Genomic DNA, 21410 nt, shown 5'->3' with positions numbered 1-21410 from the left:
CCAGCAATGAAGAAGTGGCTGGCTATGCAGCGTTTTGATGACGACGCACAGCTGCAAGAAGAGGTAACGAAGTGGTTGAAGGCGCAGGCGGCCGAATTTTTCGACGAAGGAATTTCCAAGCTCGTACATCGCTACGATAAATGCCTTAATTTGTATGGTGACTATGTAGAAAAGTAGTATTTGAGTGTGGCTTTCATCTGTATATAATAAAATTTGTTTCCTATACTTTGTTTATTTTTTTATTCCAAAACGTAATCTACTTTCTGGATAGCCCTCGTATATTCGGGTATGACAATACGATGCACTCAAAAAAAAAAAAAAAAATTACCCCGAGAAATACTCGGGCGTGACATTTTCGAACACCAGTGCTGTGCCCGAGATAATCTCGGGCATGACAGTTAAAAGGTTAAGCTGCTATCTCTTAGATCTATTTTAAAAACCTATTCTATAACCTTTTAAGTAATGTAAAATGCGTGTACTGTTGCAAATTTGTTTTTAAGGATTGTTAAAAATCAAAAATGTTTTTAAAAAAAAGTACAAAAAATTTTTTTGAAGTAAAATTAACTTTAATTTTGAAAATTTTTCTTTTGCTTAATCTAAGTAATAACAGGGAGATCCATTGTAAATTTTGCAGATATGAATGGCGTCTTTACGTTTTCCCTGATAATAGCAACTTTTGCACTATTTTTCTGCCTCTCTTTTCCTCCCATGATTTTGAGCATGTCTTCTGATTTAGTTGAATCACACACAGCACAAAGGACAGGTTGTATTTTGAATAATCACTGATAAATGAAAGTCATAAAGTGACATGTCTCCAGTGGAATATTTGTTGTAGAAAAGTGCGAATTTAAAATCATTAATTGTAAAATATGCACAAATATTTTGGTAGGCCATCTAATGGCTTTACTTTCACGTGGGTAATAGGCAAGCATCTGATTTTGCTTATAAATACTTGCCACAAATATATTACATTGAATGACAGGAAGTGGTTTTGATTTCATTTCGCTTCTTTTGTTTGTCATTTCTTCAATATCATTTTTATATTCATTAGAAATTAAGTAATGTCTCTTTTATCTTTCCATTTGCCAATCATAACACCATTAGCATACTTCGCTATAGTTTCCCCTTTCTTTAGTTTTTTCGTGCTAACTTCTTACAGAAGTGTCTCTGTTTTATTTAATTGTCGCAGTAAAATTTTTTCTATCGGCAAGACATTTTGACAGGTCATATCTTTTATGATAATTGTCCATAAATACGCTATGCCCAACATCTAGCATTCCTTCCAGTAAACACTACATTTTGTGCATGTCTTTTCCCTCCAGAATCATCCATCATGCCAGTATACAGCAGCATACCATTTAGGTGTTTTGATCATATATAACTTGATACCATATTTATGGTATTTGTATGGAATATGCTATTTAAAAATGAGTTGTCCACACCACAATAACATATACTCATGTAAACTATTTTCTGGTCCTGTGTTCAGCCAATTGAATGTTGAACAAATTCACCATACTTTAGTACTTCATGGTTGATCTTTTGGGGGTTCTGCATTTTGCTCTGGATTTCTTGCAAAGTGCAATCAATGCCTTCAGCAATAAAAGAAAACAGATCCTGCTCATATATGAGAATACAGTCAAGCTAAAAAGCTTATCTTTCTTCCATTAATCTTGAATGTGGTTTATTCTTATAGTTCCCATATGTAAAATTAATCCTTCAATTATCAACATTTCATCTTTTATAGTTTCCTTCCAAGCATTAATTCTAGAATGTTTCTAGTTTCAGGGCAACAAAATACTTTATGAGCATAATCGTTGGTTTGAGCGATTTCTTCATCCAAGATATTATTGATAAATAAATGACGAAAGTAATCAGTTGTAATCAGTTGGATTGTTATTTGAAACAGGTTGTAACAAGCACTCTGATTTTGTGAAAGGAAATTGTTCCATTGTTGTGGAGTCATTTTCCCAAATTATGTTTCCTACCATAGCAGAATCATGCTAATGACATGTCACTTCTTGTTTATCTTGCAACTCTTCATCTTCCTTCTCACAATCCGAAATATTATCGACATTTCGGGGTGAAATGAAATCTTCATCACTGTCATAATTAACAACGCTTGGGTACTCATCAAAAAGCTCAGCCGACAAATTTGCTATTTCATCATCTGTTAGAGGCTTATTACATTGCATTTTTTTCTTTTTGGGGCGTGAAGGCCCTGCAGAAATATGATCTCTACTACTCATATTGCAAGATTTTTTTAATAAAGCTATAAAATCGAAACTACGTACCTTTACAACCGGTTTTTAACCTTTACTCCATGCCAATACCAGCAGACACACCTAACATAGAATGCTGATTGAGACTAAATATTAAGGCGCAGCTCTTCCCGCAGCAGCACATGTCTAGCTATTTGGACATCACTACACACATAGTGCTGGCATGCGATTTTCTCTTTAGCGTTGACAGCACACCCTGTGCTCGCAGAAGATCGGCAACGAAAGTGTTACGGTGGAGGCTTTAAACCCATGCTTATACCACCTTATACCTCCTCTGATTTCCCAGAAGATGGTTGAGTTAAGAGGAAGTAACCCTACCCCAAAAAATCCGCGATAATTCAGGCATGATCGTGTTTCATCTCCTTTGTATGCTTGAATGAATTCTTTTAATCACATGAAGCTAGTATATAAAATTAGTATTTAAATGAATAATAATTTTCGAGCTTAGAATGTAATTCCCCAACATTTAATGAAAGTGAAACTCGTACATTTCGATAATTTGAATGTTAAACTCGTATGCAGTTTAGTCTTGCAATGAATGACAGAAAGATAAACAAATCTGTAATAAAAATTATGAGTCATGTTGAAACCAGGCTCGGTCAGTCCAAAAAGGTTTTTTTGTTTGAATTTTTTTAAACCATGGGACAGTGTGAACAAACATCTTTTGATCACTCTGTGAAATCAGCTCAACAGGACTCATTTTACAGTTCAAAGTGTTATTAATAGATATAAACATGGTTAAGGGTCACAAAACAAATCCAAGGTGAGCAAGTGAAAAATATTTTATTCTCATGATGAGCATTGGATTATTTGCCAAGTAAAAAATAAATCCCATCAATAGTGCTCCTAAATTAGTTCTTGAAGATAAAATATTTTTAAATAAGAGTGCTCATTCTGAGACCATATGAATCATTTTATCAAAATACAATTGTCCCAGTAGGGTTATAAGGAGCAAGTCCTATATAAACAAAATCAATTAAAAAGATTATGTTTTGCTAAAGAGTTAAAAAAGAAAAAAAAAAAAAAAGAAAAAAAAGAAATCTTTTATAAGAACGTAGTTTTTGTTGTGTCTAAATTCGATTTGTTTTCTTCAAAGGCAAAGTTAAAAGTATGGCAAAACTCCAACAAGAACTAAAGCCAGCAAGTATGAGAAAAAACGTAAAGCATGGAGGAAGCATGATGGTAAGGGGCTGCATGGCCACAGCAGGTGCTGGCCAGTTGGCATTTATAGAATCTATGGTGAATTGGTATACTTATATCAATGTGTTGAAATATAATTTTAAACGTAGTGAACAACTTGGAATAGCAAACACTTTTCAGTTCTATCAGGATAATGACCCAAAACATTCTGCTCTCAATCCCTGCGTGTGGCTACTGTACAATTTCCCTAAAGTCATTATGTAAGTATGAAATTACGTAAGTATTGCAAGTATGAAATGTGAGTTTCAGACAACAGATGGGTGCACCAATGCAGTTTATGCTGTAAAGATTTGACACTGTGCTATTTTATTGTGTCATCAACAAGTATGTACAAGTAACATGCACAGGTGATGAATTTTAAAAGTGTTTGCATAGTATTGTGTTCATCATATTGAAATTCATACCCAACAAAGAGCCTTCGCAGACAGCACTAACTTTTAGTTTTCATTTGAAGAAATATGCTGCTGATTCATACTGATTACTTCCAAAAGCTTATGGTGAACATGCTCCATGGTAAGACGTGTAAATGATGGTTTTGGTGTTTCAAAAGTGGTGACCTTGATATTGCAGATAAGGGACGTGGAAAACTGCCAAAAAAATATGAAGATGGGGTATTGCAAACATTGTTGGACGAAGCATGATTCGCATACAAAAACACAACTCGCCAAGCAATTGGGTGTTAGTAAACAAGCTGTTTCTAATCAGCTGCGAGAGATGGGAAAGATTCAGAGACCGGTAGATGGATTCCACATCAGTTGAACAACAGGTGAATGGGCATGTGACATTTTGCTCGCTCGGTACGGAAGATAGGTTTTTTTTATTTTTTTTTTTATTTATATATATATAGTTAATGGGGATGAAAATTTCATTTATTTTGAGAATTCCAAGTGCAGAAATCATGGCTAGACCCAGGCACTCCATCCACATCGACCTCAAGACCGAATCGCTTTGGCAGAAAGTCGATGCTCTGTGTTTGGTGGGACCAGATGTTCATGGTCTACTATGAGCTGTTAAAACCTGAGGAAATGGTAAATACGAAGTGTTACTAACATAACTGACTGATTTGAACCATTCGCTGCTTGAAAAATGGCCAGAATACTGAAAGAGGCAACACAAAGTCATTTTTCTTCATGACAATACTCCATCACATACGGCAAAACCGGTTAGTGACAAGTTGGAAGCGCTCAGCTGGGAAGTTCTACTCCTTGCAACTTACTCACCAGACTTGGCTCTTTTCAATTATCTCTTGTTTGCATCGATGGACCACACACTTGCTGAGCAGTGTTTTGGTTTGTACGAAGATGTGAAAAAATGGTTCAATGAATGGTTCGCAGCAAAATGGGAAGATTTTTACTGTGTGTGTTATTCACAAATTGCCCGAATGATGGAAAAAATGTATAGCAAGCAATGGAGCATACTTTGAATAAAACACTTTTTATCATTCTTCTGAATTTATAACTTTTTTTTTTTTTTTTTTTTTTTTTTTTTTTTTTTTTTTTTTTTTTTAGGGAGGAAAAAATTTGCATTTCATACTTGTACACCTGGTAAATGTTCTCCACAGTCACCAGATATAAACATCATTTAAAATTTATGGCGTCACTTAGAAGTTGCTGTATGCAGTCATCATATTTCTAACAAGAAAGGCTGAAAAATAGCCTTATTGGAATAATGGGACAAAATCAGTAAAAATTACTGTGAAACTCTAGTTCAGTCTATGCCAACATGTTTGGAATATGTAATTAGAAATAAAGGATGCCCAACAAAGTACTGAAACTAAACAATCTTATTTCTATGTTTTATTTATCTGAGAATTCTGTACTGTATGTGAGTTTTATTTTGACATTTTCTTTTTTTCTTTCCTTCTTTCTTTTCTTTCCTTCTTTCTTTTCTTTTCTTTCTTTCCTCCTCTTTTTTTTTTTTTTTTTAATAATCATCTGAATAAGTGATGTGTTGGTTAGATAATGTGTAAATCTAAAAGTTATTTTTGTTAAAAAATATATGGAGTGTTTTTCTTGTTGCCTAAATTAAAAAAATATTAAATTTTTTTTTATTGCTTCTGATATCTTAGATTGCGTGAAAAATATCATAGTGTACAAGTTTCACTTTCACTCACTGTATTTGCAAAAAGATTTTTTTTTAAACTTTTAGGGAATTTAGAAGTATCAATGTATGAAACCAAATGTACCTGCCAACATATCAGGAGCCCATTGCTGATACTGTATTAGTTAAAGAATATGAAATCAGCATTGCATCTTGAATGACTGGAAATCTGTTATTTGCTTTGATAAGTTTCATTTCTAGTCAAAAGTGCATGCAGAGTTATTTCCAGATGCAATAATAACCAGATGAAGTTGGGTTGATTAGAACACAAAGTATAAATAAAGCTAACAAATGGTCCACATTTAACTATCTTTACACTCCTATTAATAGAATTGGGGTGCCTTCCCATTATGGAAGCAAATTTCTATTATACAGAGCAGATTGCATTCAGTTGCACTTTATAATATAATAAAATCACAACTTTTTGAAGTCAATTATGGATAGTTTTTTTACCTATGAATATTTGACAAAATTCATCGAATCAAGGAATTAAGAGTAAGTGTCATCACAGTTTGAGTTTTCATTTGCAGAACTTTCAGTATTAATCTGACTAATAATTTTCTATATAGCATGTAAGTAATCAATTTATCCCCTTAACCAAGAAATTGTAGCTCACTGGTACAGTTCAATGGGAAACAACTTTTGTGCTAATGTTTGAAGTGAAGGATATTCCCGTATGTGTGCAAACATGTATTTTAAAGGTGTGTATTAAATTGGTTCAGTGAAGAGGCTCACTAATGAAGGTGCAGTAAATTGTCTACACGTAACTGTTTTTGCACTAGCAGAAATTGTGACTGAACAAGTCTTACAAGATGGATGCAGTTGAATTCACCGTGGTGAATTTGAGTAATGGATTACCAAGTGTATAAGCATGAAATATGGATTTTAGACTACAGCATACTAATGCTGTTTGTGCTATAAAGATTTGACACTGCACCATTTTGTTGTGTCACCAACAGGTATCAGACATGCACAAGTGATAAACTGGGAAAGTGTGTGCATAGTGTTGTGTTCAGTACGTCGAAATTGATACCGAACAAAGAGCACTGAAAGACAACACTATTTTTTTTCCCATTTGAAGACAACTGCTGCTGAATCATTTCAGTTCCTTTGAGAAGCTTATGGTGAACATGCTCCGTGGCAAGACAGGTGTGAACGATGGTTTCGGTGTTTCAAAAGCGGTGACTTCGATGTTGCAGACAAAGAACATGGAAACCACCAAAAAAATATGAAGATGTGGCATTGCAAGCATTGTTGGATGAAGATGATTCACAAACACAAAAGCAACTCCCAGAGCAATTGGATGTTAGTCAACAAGCTGTTTCTAAGCGGCTAATGTAATCCGATAGATGGGTACAACGTTAGTTGAATAACAGGCGAATGGACATGTGTCAAAACCTGGGGAAACGGTTAATACTAAATGTTACCAACAAGAATTGGCTGATTTGAACCATTTGCTGCTTAAAAAAAGGCCAGAATACTGAAAGAGGCAACCAAAAGTCATTTTTGTTCATGTCAGTGCTCCATCACATATGGCAAAACCAGTTCCTGTCACATTGGAAGCAATCAACTGGAACGTTATACCCCTTGCGGCTTACTCACCAGTTTTGGCTCTGTCAGTTATCACTATTTGCATTGATGGGTCACACACTTGCTGAATAGCCCTTTGGTTCCTATTAAGATGTGAAAAAATGATTCAGTGAATGGTTCACAGCAAAAAGTAAATATTTTTACTGCCATGGTATTCACAAATTTCCCGAAAGATGAAAAAATGTATAACAAGCCATGGAGCACTTTTCATTCTTCCGAATTTAACATTTTTTTTTAGGAAAAAAAAAAAAAAAATCCGAATTTCATGCTTGTACACCTGGTATACATCAGCTTTCTGTAAGTAAATGAAAGCAAAGTGTCAGTGCTTGTATTCTTTGCTTTCTGATTTTTAAGGTCAACGATTTTCAAAAGAAAATTGGAAATTATCAGTGCAGACTAATGTCAAGCTTCAAATTATTGTATGCCAAACCCAAAGCTGGTTATCTACACTTTTTACTATTCAGTGTTCACTTAAATAGCTTAGGAGTATGGCTTTGTAGCCTTCCTTTAAGCTATTTGTCTTCTTTAGTTTGAAGAAAAAGCAAGTTTGTTTAAAAGAAAAGGCAATTAAAAAAAAAGTTAGAGCTTGTTTTTTTAATTGCATTTTCTTTGAAATTGCCTGCCAGCAGCTGTTCTCGATTTCTAAACTTTTGATGGGAAGAAGATAGAAGTTATGAATTAGGTATGTTTTGTACTCATGTATTTTATGTATTAATGTTTTAATTATTATATTATCTCTTAAGATTGATAAAAACCTGATATATATATATATATATATATATATGTATGTATATATATATATAAGGCAGACATAATACAAAATTAAAACTATCAATTTTCAGAGGGTTAAAAACATATATATATATACATATATATTGAATTGAAATAAATTGAAATAGGAGTTATTTTATTATTTTTTTAATTAAAATGTTATTAAGTAATAATAGATTTAATATGAAATTTTCCATTGATGTTTCCACCTTTAAAAAAACTTTTTTTTGCTCTTGAAGAAAAATCACCTATATCTGGTCGCATTCAAAATTGGTAGATTTTTTTTTTAAATCTATGCCTATCTAAAGTTGCTTTCAGAATAAATAATATAAAATTTTATATTAGTATGTTTTTCATTCAGTTAGAATTTTTTATGTTTGCACTCATGAGTTCATTATAAACTTCTTTACTCCCATTACAAAATTGCCTGTACCAACAAAAACATTAATCATGTTAATGATTGATCCATGTATGCTTTACACCACATTTCAAATATCTCTTTTTCATCGTTTGCAGCATTGCTATTCTTTGTTCAACTGTTGAATACATGAACTATTCATTGGGATCATCTATCTGTGAGCAGACAATTTTTTCGGGAGAACAATTTGAGATAACATAGTAATAAAATCTGTTTAAGTATCATTTGCCAGAATTATAAAAGTTTATTAAAAAATTAGCCCTAAAACTTTGTTGATGCACCATGTAAATCTATACATATTTCTATGCATTAAAAAAAGTATTTCTAAACCCAAACTGTGAATAAAATGTTCACTTACGCATCAAAATAAACTATTACGCTACCAGCGTATCGCGGACTCTAAGAGACTACTAAAAATATTCTAAAGTATTCATTTATTTAATAAAACATCACTCAGGTGTATAATATGTCATTCTTCTTCAATAAGCCTAACTAACTACAGAAACATATTTTCCTAATTCTGTGAATTGTTTTGTTGCCACTTCCAAGGAACTAAACTAACAATAATTATTAGTGGCCAAACGACATTAAATAAAAAATTACCGGAAAGTAAGTAAAGTTAAATTGAAGCACGTATAAAATAAAAACTACATTCATTTGAAATCAAACATCCTCCCACCTTAAGCTATTTGGAAACAACTTAACCTATTAGAAATATTAAAGAAAAACTTAAAATTAAATGGAAAAACGTAAAAGAACTGAATTAAAGTCCAAACATTTATAAAGTTTATAAGTCTAGTCTTTGTATAGGCCTGACTTCTCTTCCACTCCTGGTTTTTACAAATTTTATATCTTTTTGGCTGTTTTCCACTGAATACGCTTCAACTCTAGCTTGTTCAAATTTTTCATTTTTTAGATCTTCGAACCAATTGCATAAAAGTTCTAATGGAAAAATTCTTTATACGGGATGTAAAAGTTGTCCACTTGTAGTTTTCAATCGTACCAGTCTAACGACGTTGTCTCTTCCAGATAACAATTCAATAACAGCAGCTAATGGCTACTCAGTACATTTAACATTATCACTTCCAACAAGAACTACGTCTCTAAGTTTGATACTTTACTCATGCTTCTTCGGATCATGTCTTGGAATTAAAAGCCCTAGGTATTCAGATCTGAATCTTTTTGTATATCCGTGATTAGTTGTTGATATTTTAATCTCTTGTTGAGGGAATGCTGATCAATCTCATCCAAATCAGGAACGCCTGACTTTCGGAAATCTTGTAAAAATGAGTTGGGAGATAAAGGAACAATTTCAGACTCCTTTTCTGAAACATAGGTAAGTAGACGAGAGTTAATAACAAATTCCTCGTCACACAATACTGTTGTCATTTCTTCAAAAGACTGCAAAGATTTTTCCAAAACTCTTCTAAGAATTTTTTTAATCAATACAACTAATCGCTCCCAAAAACCGGCCACGAAGAGGCAGTTGGGGGATTGAAAAACCACTGAATTTTCCTAGTGGTGGTGTATTGAGTAATGACATTCCAATTAACAAGTTTCAAGCAATTTTGATGCTCCAATGAAGTTGCTTCCATTGTCACTATAAACTACAGAAGGACGGCCTCTGTGGGCTATAAACCAATGGAAACTCTATAGAAAAGCCTCTGTAGACAGCGAGGAATTGAGCTCAAAATAGACAGCTCTATGCACAGCACACATATACAGTCAAAAGTCGTTAATCCGGACTCATCGGGACTTCGGCGATTCCGGATTATCGCTTTTTCCGGATTATAGATCATCAGTTTAAATCTGGTAAAATGGCATGCAGAAATTATAAAATTAAAAATATGAAACCGTAATTTACGAAATAAAAAACAATTATGATCTAAAGGGTATCAAAATTTACAAAAAAAAAAAAACTTAATATTTATTTGTTTACTTTATTAAACATTTCTTTCAATGTAAGTTGTTTAAGTTGCTTTGTTTTTTATGTGATAATACATTCTCTTTAATTATATAAACAGACATAATTTCTTGTTCAGTTACAAAGTTCCACTGTTCAAGTCCTATAATTGCTGTGTTGAGAATACCAACTAATTTGTCAATCGAAATTTTTTTGTTTTCAATAACCTCAACCTCTGTCACTTTCTTCGCTATCGGAAGCGAATTATAATGACGAGGCATTTGATTTAAATCATATCAAAGACGGAGTACATCGAGATGAAATACTACATTGAGTAAGCAATTATAAGCGAAATTAAATAAAAACATCTGCCCTTAAGATAAGGATAGTGCTGAGAGATCAACTTTCAATTCATTGCACGCAGCCGCGGCGTTAAAGATAAAGAAAGTTTAGATAAACAAACATTAAAGTTTAGATAAACAAAGGATATGCCTTTATCCATTTTTTGCAGCAATTCCACTTTTTGTTTAATGGACTCCGAAAGATACTTTCGCTTTGTATATCCTTTACATATTAGTAAATATATATCGGAAATTCTATTTGACATAATCGAAAGTTCAAACTTACTTTTATAAAATTGCTCTAACAGTCTGCAAAAAATAATAATCCGGATCCAATTCGAAGATTAAGGAACAACGCAATCTGCAACATTAACTGAAATAGATAATTAGATAATTTTAGCTTAGCTTATCCCGTCCGTTGTACATTAAACGCGCATTCGTAAACGTAATTTGCGCAAAATTCGCAGCGATAAAGGTCTTACGTATGCGTCAACGCGACGCATGCGCAGAAAGTTTGTAGTTTTGAGGTCCAGATTATTATGGGTGTCGGAATTAACGACTTTTGACTGTATATGCAAATACAAGCCTTTGTTTCTCCTCTTAAATACACAGGTCCAGCCATGTCAATTTCTGGTAATGCAGATATTGGTGCTGTTAAATTTCTCTTTGCGTATCAAGTAACACATTTGGATAAAAGAGATCTAATGACTTTTTTCGTGTTTAAAATCCAATAATATTCTCTTAGAATGCTCGCCATTATATGAGAACCAGCATGAGAGTTCTTCTGGTATTCTGTTATAATTAACCTTTTGACAGCCTGATGTTCTCCCGGTAAAACAAAAGGATGTTTAAAGTGCTCTATATCCTTCCGAAATGTAATTTTTGTTCGCAGACTAATAATTCCTTCTTCGTCCTTGTATGTTGCCAAAGATTCTAAATTTCTTTTGTTTAAATGATCAGAAAAGTATTCGTTTTGTATTAACAATATGACTTTCTTTTCTGCATTTTTGACTTCTTTGTAGGATAACTCTTCAATAATTCACAGAGACTTTGCATTTAGACAATTAAAGATAAATCTTTTTATCCAAGCAATCAACCATATCACTTTGTCATAGCTTGAAAAATAATAATAGTATGAACTTGATCCGTAATGCCTGCATCCATTTTTCTTTTCATAAGTTTTGCAGCTACAAGTATTTCAGTAACTTAGAGAACAGATAGAATAATGCCCATCAGATCTTGTTTTTTTCTTTTCCTTAGTTATAGAATGTTCATCAAAACTTTCTTCTGTGATGGGCCAGTTAGAAGAAGGTTCTAATAACCAAGTTGGCCCCTGCCACCATTTGCTTGATAACAGTTGTCTAGCGGAACATCCTCGAGAAGGCAAATCAGCTAGATTCTGGATCCCAGGAAGGTGTTTCCATGCAAGAGGATCCATTAAACTATTTATTTCATTCACTCTGTTCTTCACAAATATCGTCCAAGATTCTTTACGTTGAATCCACCCTAAAACAACCGTTGTGTCAGTCCAATAATGCTGTTCAACATCTTTCCATTGAAGCCCTTCCACAGCAGATGCACACAAATGAGCTCCCACCATAGCAACCATCAGCTCCAGTCGAGCGATAGTCATGGGTTTTACAGAAGCCACTCTAGCTTTGGCTGTTAAGAGATGAACTTGGACATTCTCTGATGTCTGTCTCCACATGAATATAAACAGCTGCCTCAAAGGCCGTATGACAAGCATCACCAAACATATGCAGAGAAATGTTTTGTCTACATAGACCAATTGAAAAACACTGTGATACGGTCACTTCCTTCAGCAAATGAAGTTCTGAAAACCAGCTCATAAATTCTTCTTTTATATTATCGTTGACTTCAGAGTCCCAAGGTACGTTTTCTTTCCACATCTTTTGCAATAACAATTTGGGTATCCGCAAAACAGGACATAATAAACCAACTGAATTGAACACCTTATGCATGACAGAAAGAATTATTCTTTTGGACAAAGTTTCAAATTTATAGCTGTCTAACCAGTCCAGATTTATCATCAGCGTATCCTTTTTTCTATCCCATAAAAGTCCTAATACAGAAGTAAATGGTTGAGGACTATTATCATTGGTGTACTGCCAGTCTCTCAAATTGAATTTTCCTTCACTCAGTATGGCTTGAGGCGTCTTAATGAAGGGTAATATATCACATGTATCATTTAAGCTCGTTACTAAATTATCAACATAAGAACTCGAAAGAAGAATCTTAACCATAATCTTGATTATATCTGGCATCAATCAAATATTTTCCCAAATGATAATCTAAGACTGCTCCCAAAAGAAAAGGGCTGTTCTTTACATCAAAGACCAGTCTATTATGCTGCATTACCTTAATTTCTTTACAGCCGCTATCATTCCATCAGAAGAATCTCAAATAGTTTTATTCTTCTGGCCAAACGCTCACTTTCAAAAAGGCCTTTTCAATATCTGCAATAACACCATATTTAAATTCTCTAAATCTCAGAAGGAGATTTGGAATTAATTTTAATAAATTGGGACCGTATTCTAGACACTGGTTCAAAGATGGAGATCCAATTTGCCTAGCAGACACATCGAACACTGGATGTACTTCGGTAGTGCCTTGTTCCTTGACTACAGGTAGGTGAGGAAGAAAGTGCTTATAGGTTGGTAAGGAAGAAAGTGCTGGTGTGAAACATGCACATCTGTGACATCATCTATTATACCCAATTCAGTCCATTGTTTAAAGATATCATCATAGGTATCAAAAAATTTTTCTGAATTCAGCCTTTTTGTTGAGACTTCAAGTTTTCTTATCGCTATATCTCTGTTGGTGGGGAGAGGCAAGTGATCATCTTTCCACGGTAAGGCAACTTCGTACTGACCATCATCCTTAATTCTTAAAGTCTCTTGAAAATATTTCTTCGTAAGAAATTCCTTTTCCTTTCATGATTTTACTCTGACGGGATCGAATATTCCTAAGATGTCTAAGGAAAAAAGGTCAGAAATATTGGCATCTTTCACAAACATCGTTACAATCGTCATCGCCGTATCTTCCCTATCAGCATTCACTGGTGCTTTACCGATTAGTCTCCAGCCCAGGTAAGTTTCTATGGCTACAGTACCTCTAGAAAGTATTCTTTTTTTGTCGGTGAAAAGTCGACCAGCCACATCTGCACCAATTAAAAGATCAACAGGCCCTGATGTATCTTCAGTGTCATAAAATGGTATATTCATGGACTGGAGCTCTTTAATCCATGGTCCATTTAAGGCAGAAGGTTTCAGGCAGCATCACAAATTGTATCTTGCTCTACCAAAAGCACCAATAGTTATCGTCTAAACTCTTTAGCTTAATTTTGTAGACATTATGTAAATTTTCAGATGTTCGTTTTCCTCCAAACAGAGTGTGGCTCAAAATCTATTGTCTAGAAAGTATCAGGTCTAAAGTAGAAATTAAATCCTTCCTTAAATATGTTTTTTGCAATCCTGTGTCATATAAAGCTCGAATACAAAGTGTACAATTATTTCCAATTAATTTTACTTTCAGGGTTTGCAAAAGTACTTGTGGTGTGTTATTAACACTAGAAAGTTTACAGAACTTTCTCCCTCGCTAGTTTCTTTTTCATTGTCGTTTAAAATAGGCTTCTTAAAATTTGTGTTATTTTTAAGCAATTCTAAACACATAATTACGCTGTGATTTTCATGGCAAATTGCAGATTTAATAGAACTCCTGCATTTATTTGCACAGTGACCAGCCTTTAAACAACGAAAAGCAGTGCCCTTTATCTTTTAAGAGATCTTGCCTCTCTGAAAATGGCATTTTTTAGCCTTCAAACAATTAAATGAATCATGTTTTTCACTGCAAAACATGCACTTCTTAGTGGGAGAATCAGCACTCAACGAACTTGTTGCCGTTGATGGTCGATTGTGAACAGTTTTTATAAATTTAATCCCACGGGTCACTTTGTTCTTCAAACCAAGACCAGCCATAGCTAAACTTATGCGTTCTTAGAATTCTACTTCTGATTTAAAAAATTGTATTAAATTGTCCAGTCTACATTTTGGGTCTGGACCATTATCAACATTTGCACTTCTTTGATAGGCTCTTATAAATCCTCTGGCAAGCAAGATTCAACTAAAGGATAAAGTAATGCAGCACTTTTATCTGTAGTAATGCCAAGGGTTCCCAGAGTCCGAATTTGTTGTTCCAAATTATCATATAATGCACATAATTTATTACAGGAATTACTAGAATTTGTATTTCTCAGGACCAATTTCAACAATTCTCTCACATAAACTTCCACTTGTAAGTCATTTCGACCAAAATGAGCCTTCAAACATCCTATGGCCTTGGCATAATTAGCAGATGTAGGGGGAAAACTTTCTATAACCTCCCTTGCACGTGAACTCTCAACAGTCACTTGTAACAGAAATCGTCAATTTTTTCAAACTGGCTCAAAAAAAAACAACCATTCCTTAATTTCGCCATCAAATTTTCGTAATTCAAGCTTTGGAAGTTTAAATTTACTTTTACATACATTCTTATTAACAGATTCATTCAAAATTAAATTTGAAGTACTTACATTTTGTAGATTCTGAAGAATATCTTTCAGTTTAATTTCAATTCTAAGAGCCTTGTCACGATAATCTTCAATAACATCGAATTCTGCTTCAATTTCGTTTCCTGACAGTGTGCTAAGAGTAAGATATCGTACGTGCATATCTTCCAAACGTTGAGCTTTCGAAACAAAAACATTAAGCTCCGACTGTAATTCAGAAGAATTTATTTCACATTTCTTTAAAATTTCTTCTAAAACGTTGAAGGATTTTGTAAAAGCAGCTCTATGAATCTTCCTTTCAAGTTAAATAACTTCTTTAGCTTCCATTTTTATACTTTAGAATTCCAAACTAATGTCTCTTGGGTCCCGCTGAGGGTACCAATAAAATGTTTGCTTATGCGTCAAATTAAGCTATTACACTACCAGCATATCACAGACTCTAAGAGACTACTAAAAATATTCTAAAGTATTCATTTATTTAATAAAACATCACTCAGGTATAAAACATGTCATTCTTCTTCAATAAGCCTAACTAACTAACTACAGAAGCATATTTTATTAATTCTATGAATTGTTTTGTTGCCACTTCTAAGGAACTAAACTAACAATAATTATTAGTGGCCAAAGGACATTAAATAGAAAATTACAGGAAAGTAAATAAAGTTAAATTGAAGCACGTATAAAATAAAAACTACATACATTTGAAATCCAACATAAATAATAAATAATGAATCGTTCAGTTTTAAATACCAATTTAGCTCTGATTAAATTTCTCCCTAGTGTATTTTAACATTGCTAAGAGATTCTCTGTAGAAAATAGAGAATGAAAGAAATGCAGATTGTTATTCCAAAATTATATGTCAAATTAACTAGTTTCACTATGCATCCAGCAGTGCGAGTTGCTTAATATGGTATTTACCTAAATGGCAATCTTGGCAAGTGGTGGCGAAACTTACAAGCTAGATTTAAGAAATTTGATCTGTGCATGGATTAATTGAAGAACAGGGATGAAAGTTGTGATTAGGTTACTTGTGATTAGGTCTTGTTTTTATTATCAGGTTAAATTCACCTGACATATAGTTAAATTATTGATGTATATTATCCCTGGTGCTACTGCACTTTCCTTAGGAATTGTTAATTTGTATTATGTTGTTACTTAAATGGATATATTACAGTATGCAAATCTGAAACAAATGGCAATAATTGAATGATAGATTTGTGCAAGAAAATTTATTTATTGAAGATGCCTGTTGTGGGACAGAACTATGTTCGAACCAAGTTATAAAAAAAGTAAATAAAATAGGTGTAAAATTATGTTTCACATGTTAAGTGTTTTTTTATACTCAATAAGATGTCATTATTGTCTTGCTTCTTTTTTGCTTTTGTTTAATTCAGTAGACAGTTACTGTATCTGAGTTTGAATAGTTAATTGCCTATCTTGCTTAAGGATGTGTGCTATGTAAAACATTAGAGGGATTTTCACTTGCATAAACTTATATTCTTCCAGTGGAATGCAAACCATATGTAAATGGGAGAGTAGCATCAAATTTTAATTTGTCTACAAAATTATTTGTAATTTAGAGTTACTTTGTCTAGTATTAAAGCTGTATTTTTTCAAATGCATTGACCATTGTGCAATTTTTCTTGTGAATAGAATTAAAGTTTATTATGATTATAGCAATAAAATTAATTGTTTAATTCTCTTTCTAGAATATAAAGAAAGAATGCCCAGGTAAGGAAAATCTACATTTTTAATTCAGTTTGAAAAAGTAAGAGAAGTTTGTGTATTTGCCAAATTGATATTGTTAGATACTAAATTATTTAGAAAATCAGTTTTTTAACAAAAATCTCAATGGCATTGTTTAAATTATTTCAATTTTTGCTCATTAATTAAAAAAAAGCATTCACTCCCAAAACATCAAGCATTCTGAGGCGGAAGCATTAAGGTTTGGGCAGGGATTTCATAAGAATACCGCATAGACCTGCACTTCTTTGACGGCTGTCTGGTATTGAGATGAAGTCCTAGAACCCATTGTGAGATTGTATGCTGCAGCAGTTGGCCTTACTTTTGTTTTAATTGACGATAATGCACGTCCCTATAGAGCTTATGATGACTACCTAGAGTCATCATAAGCGTCAATGACTACCTGGAGAGTGAAGGGATTGCGTGTATGGCGTGGTCAGCATATTCGCCCGACCTTAATCCCATTGAAAATCTTTGGGATGCTCTCGGCCGTGCTGTATCTTCACGTTTCCCACCTCCAGCCGCTCTTATTGAGCTGGAAACTGCTCTACAAGAAGAATGGCGATTGCTTAATTCTGCAGTGGTTGACCACCTAATTGAAAGCATGGTCACAAGATGTAAACTTTGTATACAGATGAGGAGGGTCACATACCCTATTAATGTCCTTTTTTTTTTTTTTTTTTTTTCATTTTATGCTGTTTATTTTCACTTTATACATAATTCTTTTTAAGTCTTCAGTATGTCATTATCTAATAACTTACAAAAATTTAATAATATTGTTTTCATTTCTGTATATAATTATTGAATTTGTTTTATGCGTAAATATATATGCTACTTTCTTGCCGAATTTTGTGTCAATTAAAGCAGTGTTTGTTGATTTTTTTGCATTTTACATCTTCGTGCTTAACTTTTGGAAGTGAGTGTATTTGTATTATTTAGATTTTTATTTAAGATTTTTTACTGACCTTATTATACGTAAAATAATAGATATTAGGATAGTATATATATACTATCCGTATTACATATATGTGTAGTCGGGCACATCAATGACGAAACTTGGCATCAGTATTCTGGCTGAGTGTAAGACATCCAACGTTGGCACAGATGAATTTAACTTTTTAGCTCCATATCTTTATTCAATGCAAATAGCAGATCATTGAAGATTACATATGCGATAGTAATTTAGACTGAATATGATTAATTTTAAATCTACTGCATCATACTATTAAAATAAAGAAAGACAGAGCAGCAGCAATAAGGTGTTACAGCAGCAGGTGGAGAAAAGCAATCTGATGAAAAATGGCACAAACTCTTCATTTATAGCAACGATTATGTAACATGCTTGAATATTCTCGAAAGTACTGGTCTAGGAAGAAGATCTTGAAATTGCGGCAAGTTAATTAGAGGCTGCCTGTTTGCGTAGAGCAAAGCCATCATATTTTGTATATTTTACATCTATGATATTTTAATGCATAGTCATCATGGCTGAGAGTGAAGGCATATAAACGAAGCTAACAAAAGTGAATTTTAAGGATCACTGTCTTTATTTTTACACACATCAAGTTGTTTTTTTTGGCAAACAAATTACTTTTCAATACAATAATTTTTATGTACATGGGTTTTAAAAGTGTGACGTAAGTATTTTAGGAAAGCATAGCAGTGTGGATATGTTTGCATGGCAGAAGTTAGGAAAAGAATGACATAATTGCTCGTGAAGCAGTAGTTATACTGCTTCACGGTAGGGGTATAAGTAAAGTTAAGCTGTGGTTGGTTAATTTTAGGTTTTTGTTCCTTTTTTCAAGCAGTGTTATGTAACTTGGAAAGATCTCGAGATTTGGGAGAACAGATGAATTTAGGTGGGAGACAGCACCAAATTTAGAATAGTCAATTTTTAAGTTGCCAGTCATTTCTTAGTGTAGCCATCATATTTTACTATATCTTGCAAATATATATATATATATACACAATCCTAATATATATATAATTAGAAAACTTTTTATATACCATATCCAAGGAACAGAAATTCAATTAAAACAAAAAAAAAAAATATTCCGTATTTTAAATCAGTATTTTCAAAAACTTAATTGCTTTAACAGCATAAAAATCTGTAAAGGAAAATTTTTAATTGCAAAATTACCAAAATCAAAAGTATTAAAAAAGTAGCTATTGTTGATCCTAGATTAATCAACTTATCAAGGGGGATAAACCAATCTACCATCAATTAAGAACAACTAAATTAAGTGAGAGTGTTTCGTTTTTCTTCCAAATAAGCATGAAATTATATTTCTGCAGAGCTAAATTAAAAGTCACGAATAATACTAATCAGAATAAAGATATTAGTTCATTTAAGTCAAAAGAATTCAGAAACAAAATAAATTAGTAAATAATATTTTAAGTTGCTCACTAAAAACACAACTAAACTGGAAACACCTAAAAGAGATGCTTACTTTAGAAAGATATACAGTATAAAGTCTTTAATCCGGACATCCATAATCCAGAATGATCTATAATCCGGACCTGAAAGCTACAAACTTTCTGCGCATGCGTTACGCATATGCGTTTAATGTATGACGGACTGTATAAGCTAGGCTAAAATTATCTATTTAAGTTAAAGCTGCAGATTGCGTTGTTCCTTAATCTTCTAATTGGATGCGAGTTATTATTTTTTGCACATTGTTAGAGCAATTTTATAAAAAGTAAGCTTGAACTTTCGATTATGTCAAAAAAGAGTTTCCAATTCTGGAACTGCCAAAGGATCTACAAAGCGAAAGCATGTTTCGATGTCCATTAAACAAAAAGCGGAATTGTTGCAAAAAATGGATTAAAGGCATGAAGAAAGTGACAGAGAGGTGATTTGTTTCTCTAACTATTCCGGAATCTATTTATCAATTTCACGCTCCTCTGCCGGGGGGGGATGTCACGGTGCGCAAATAACTGGAAGTTGATCTGTCAGCACTATCCTCATCTTCACGGCAGATGTTTTTATTTTATTCGGCTTATAATTCCTTACTAAATGTAGTGTTTCATCTCAATGTACTCTGATATGATTTAAATGAATTTCCTCGTCATTATAAATATCACGGAAACACATCAAATAGTTTTCTGGTTGCAATTTTCTAATTTTGACTATGCGTAATGTATACTTTACGCATGCGCACATTGAAAGAAATGTTTAATAAAGTAAAAAAATAATTTGTTTGTTCTCAACAACCTCTGTTACTCACTTCACTATCGGTAAGGTTGCTATTATTGTCAAGCATTGGTATGAGATATTCAAGTTCTAAATAAGTAAAATAAAACAAGTTCGTAGGTAATGATTTGTTTTACTTTGATAAAAAATAGATAAACCCATCTAATAAAAGAAATATGAAAAATAATTAAAAAAGATGCAAGGCTAATGCTTTTTAACCCAGTTCTATTTTAAAATTGATTTTATCTTCTTAATTATATTCTTCTTCTTCTGTCATGTAAAGAATGTCATGTAAGAAATGTGTAATTCATTTTAAAATTATAATGGCAAATTAAAATTGCTTCGGTTGTCTCCACTGAAAATCTGTTTCTTTGTCGAACCATTGAGGTGACATTAGGGAAAATATTGTTAGTTTGTATGGGGTCATAATCGATTGAATGCCCTGAGAATCGATGATACCTTGATAAAATTTATTTTTCCAAAAGAAACACTTTACAACTCTGGAATGAGAGTACTCGTGCAGCTCTTCTGATTATGACAGAGTGCAATCAGTACTTAAACTACTGAGGATGTTAAATACTTGTAGTAAAAAAGACAAAAGTAATAAGTACCTAAAAATAAATGTAACAGTATAAAATATTAGTAGTAATATAAAAAATCTCTAGTGTGTAAATTCGTAGAGTGATCTCTCATTACCCTCTTTACTCTCAGCTAAACTCTGGACTAAACTAGGACTGGTGCTTCTTCCAGTCTTAGTTTTTCTCCATCAGCCAAGAAATTTCCATTGCTGGAAGGCATATGCAATTACAATGACATAGAGACAGGTTAAAGTTAGTGGAGATCAGACCAGTTACAGTTATACTGGAATTGGATCCTGCCAAGTCTGGCAACTTTTAGCAATTTCTCGCCAAATTTGGAAAAAAAATAGTTGCTAAAACTATTGCCAGCTTGGCGCTTTGTGGTCAATGCAGCAAGATAGCCAGTTATCACAGTGCTTAATAGACATGTCCCTATAATTTTATTTTTCCGGCAGAGCTTCACATTCAGTTCAATTCATCTTACAATATAAAAGAAATAGTACAATTTACATATAATTTCACTGAAATTATTTACCATATACACTCAAAAGTCGTTAATCCGGACTCGTCGGGACTTCGGCGATTCCGGATTATCGATTTTTCTGGATTATAGATCATCAGTTTAAACCTCGTAAGATGGCATGCAGAAATTCTAAAATTAAAAATATGAAACCGTAATTTATGAAAAAGAACAATTATGATCTAAAGGGTATCAAAATTTACAAA

At 33.1% G+C, this 21410-nt stretch overlaps 1 protein-coding gene across 1 annotated transcript in view; it reads left to right on the top strand.

Moving 5' to 3' along the window:
- Positions 1–21410, top strand: part of LOC118181281 (uncharacterized) — a 289332-nt gene that overhangs the window by 146387 nt on the left and 121535 nt on the right. The window contains exon 7 of the mRNA XM_085818979.1: positions 16883–16904. Within this exon, the coding sequence (XP_085675105.1) occupies positions 16883–16904 (22 nt within the window). The remainder of the gene's footprint in view (positions 1–16882; positions 16905–21410) is intronic.

The sequence above is a fragment of the Stegodyphus dumicola genome, chromosome 6 (assembly GCF_044657685.1).
Source record: "Stegodyphus dumicola isolate Sdum_Otavi_A_Nest chromosome 6, ASM4465768v1".
NCBI lineage: Eukaryota > Metazoa > Arthropoda > Arachnida > Araneae > Eresidae > Stegodyphus > Stegodyphus dumicola.
The sequence above is the reverse complement of the archived record's forward strand: the minus strand, read 5'-3'. Positions and strand labels throughout refer to the sequence as shown.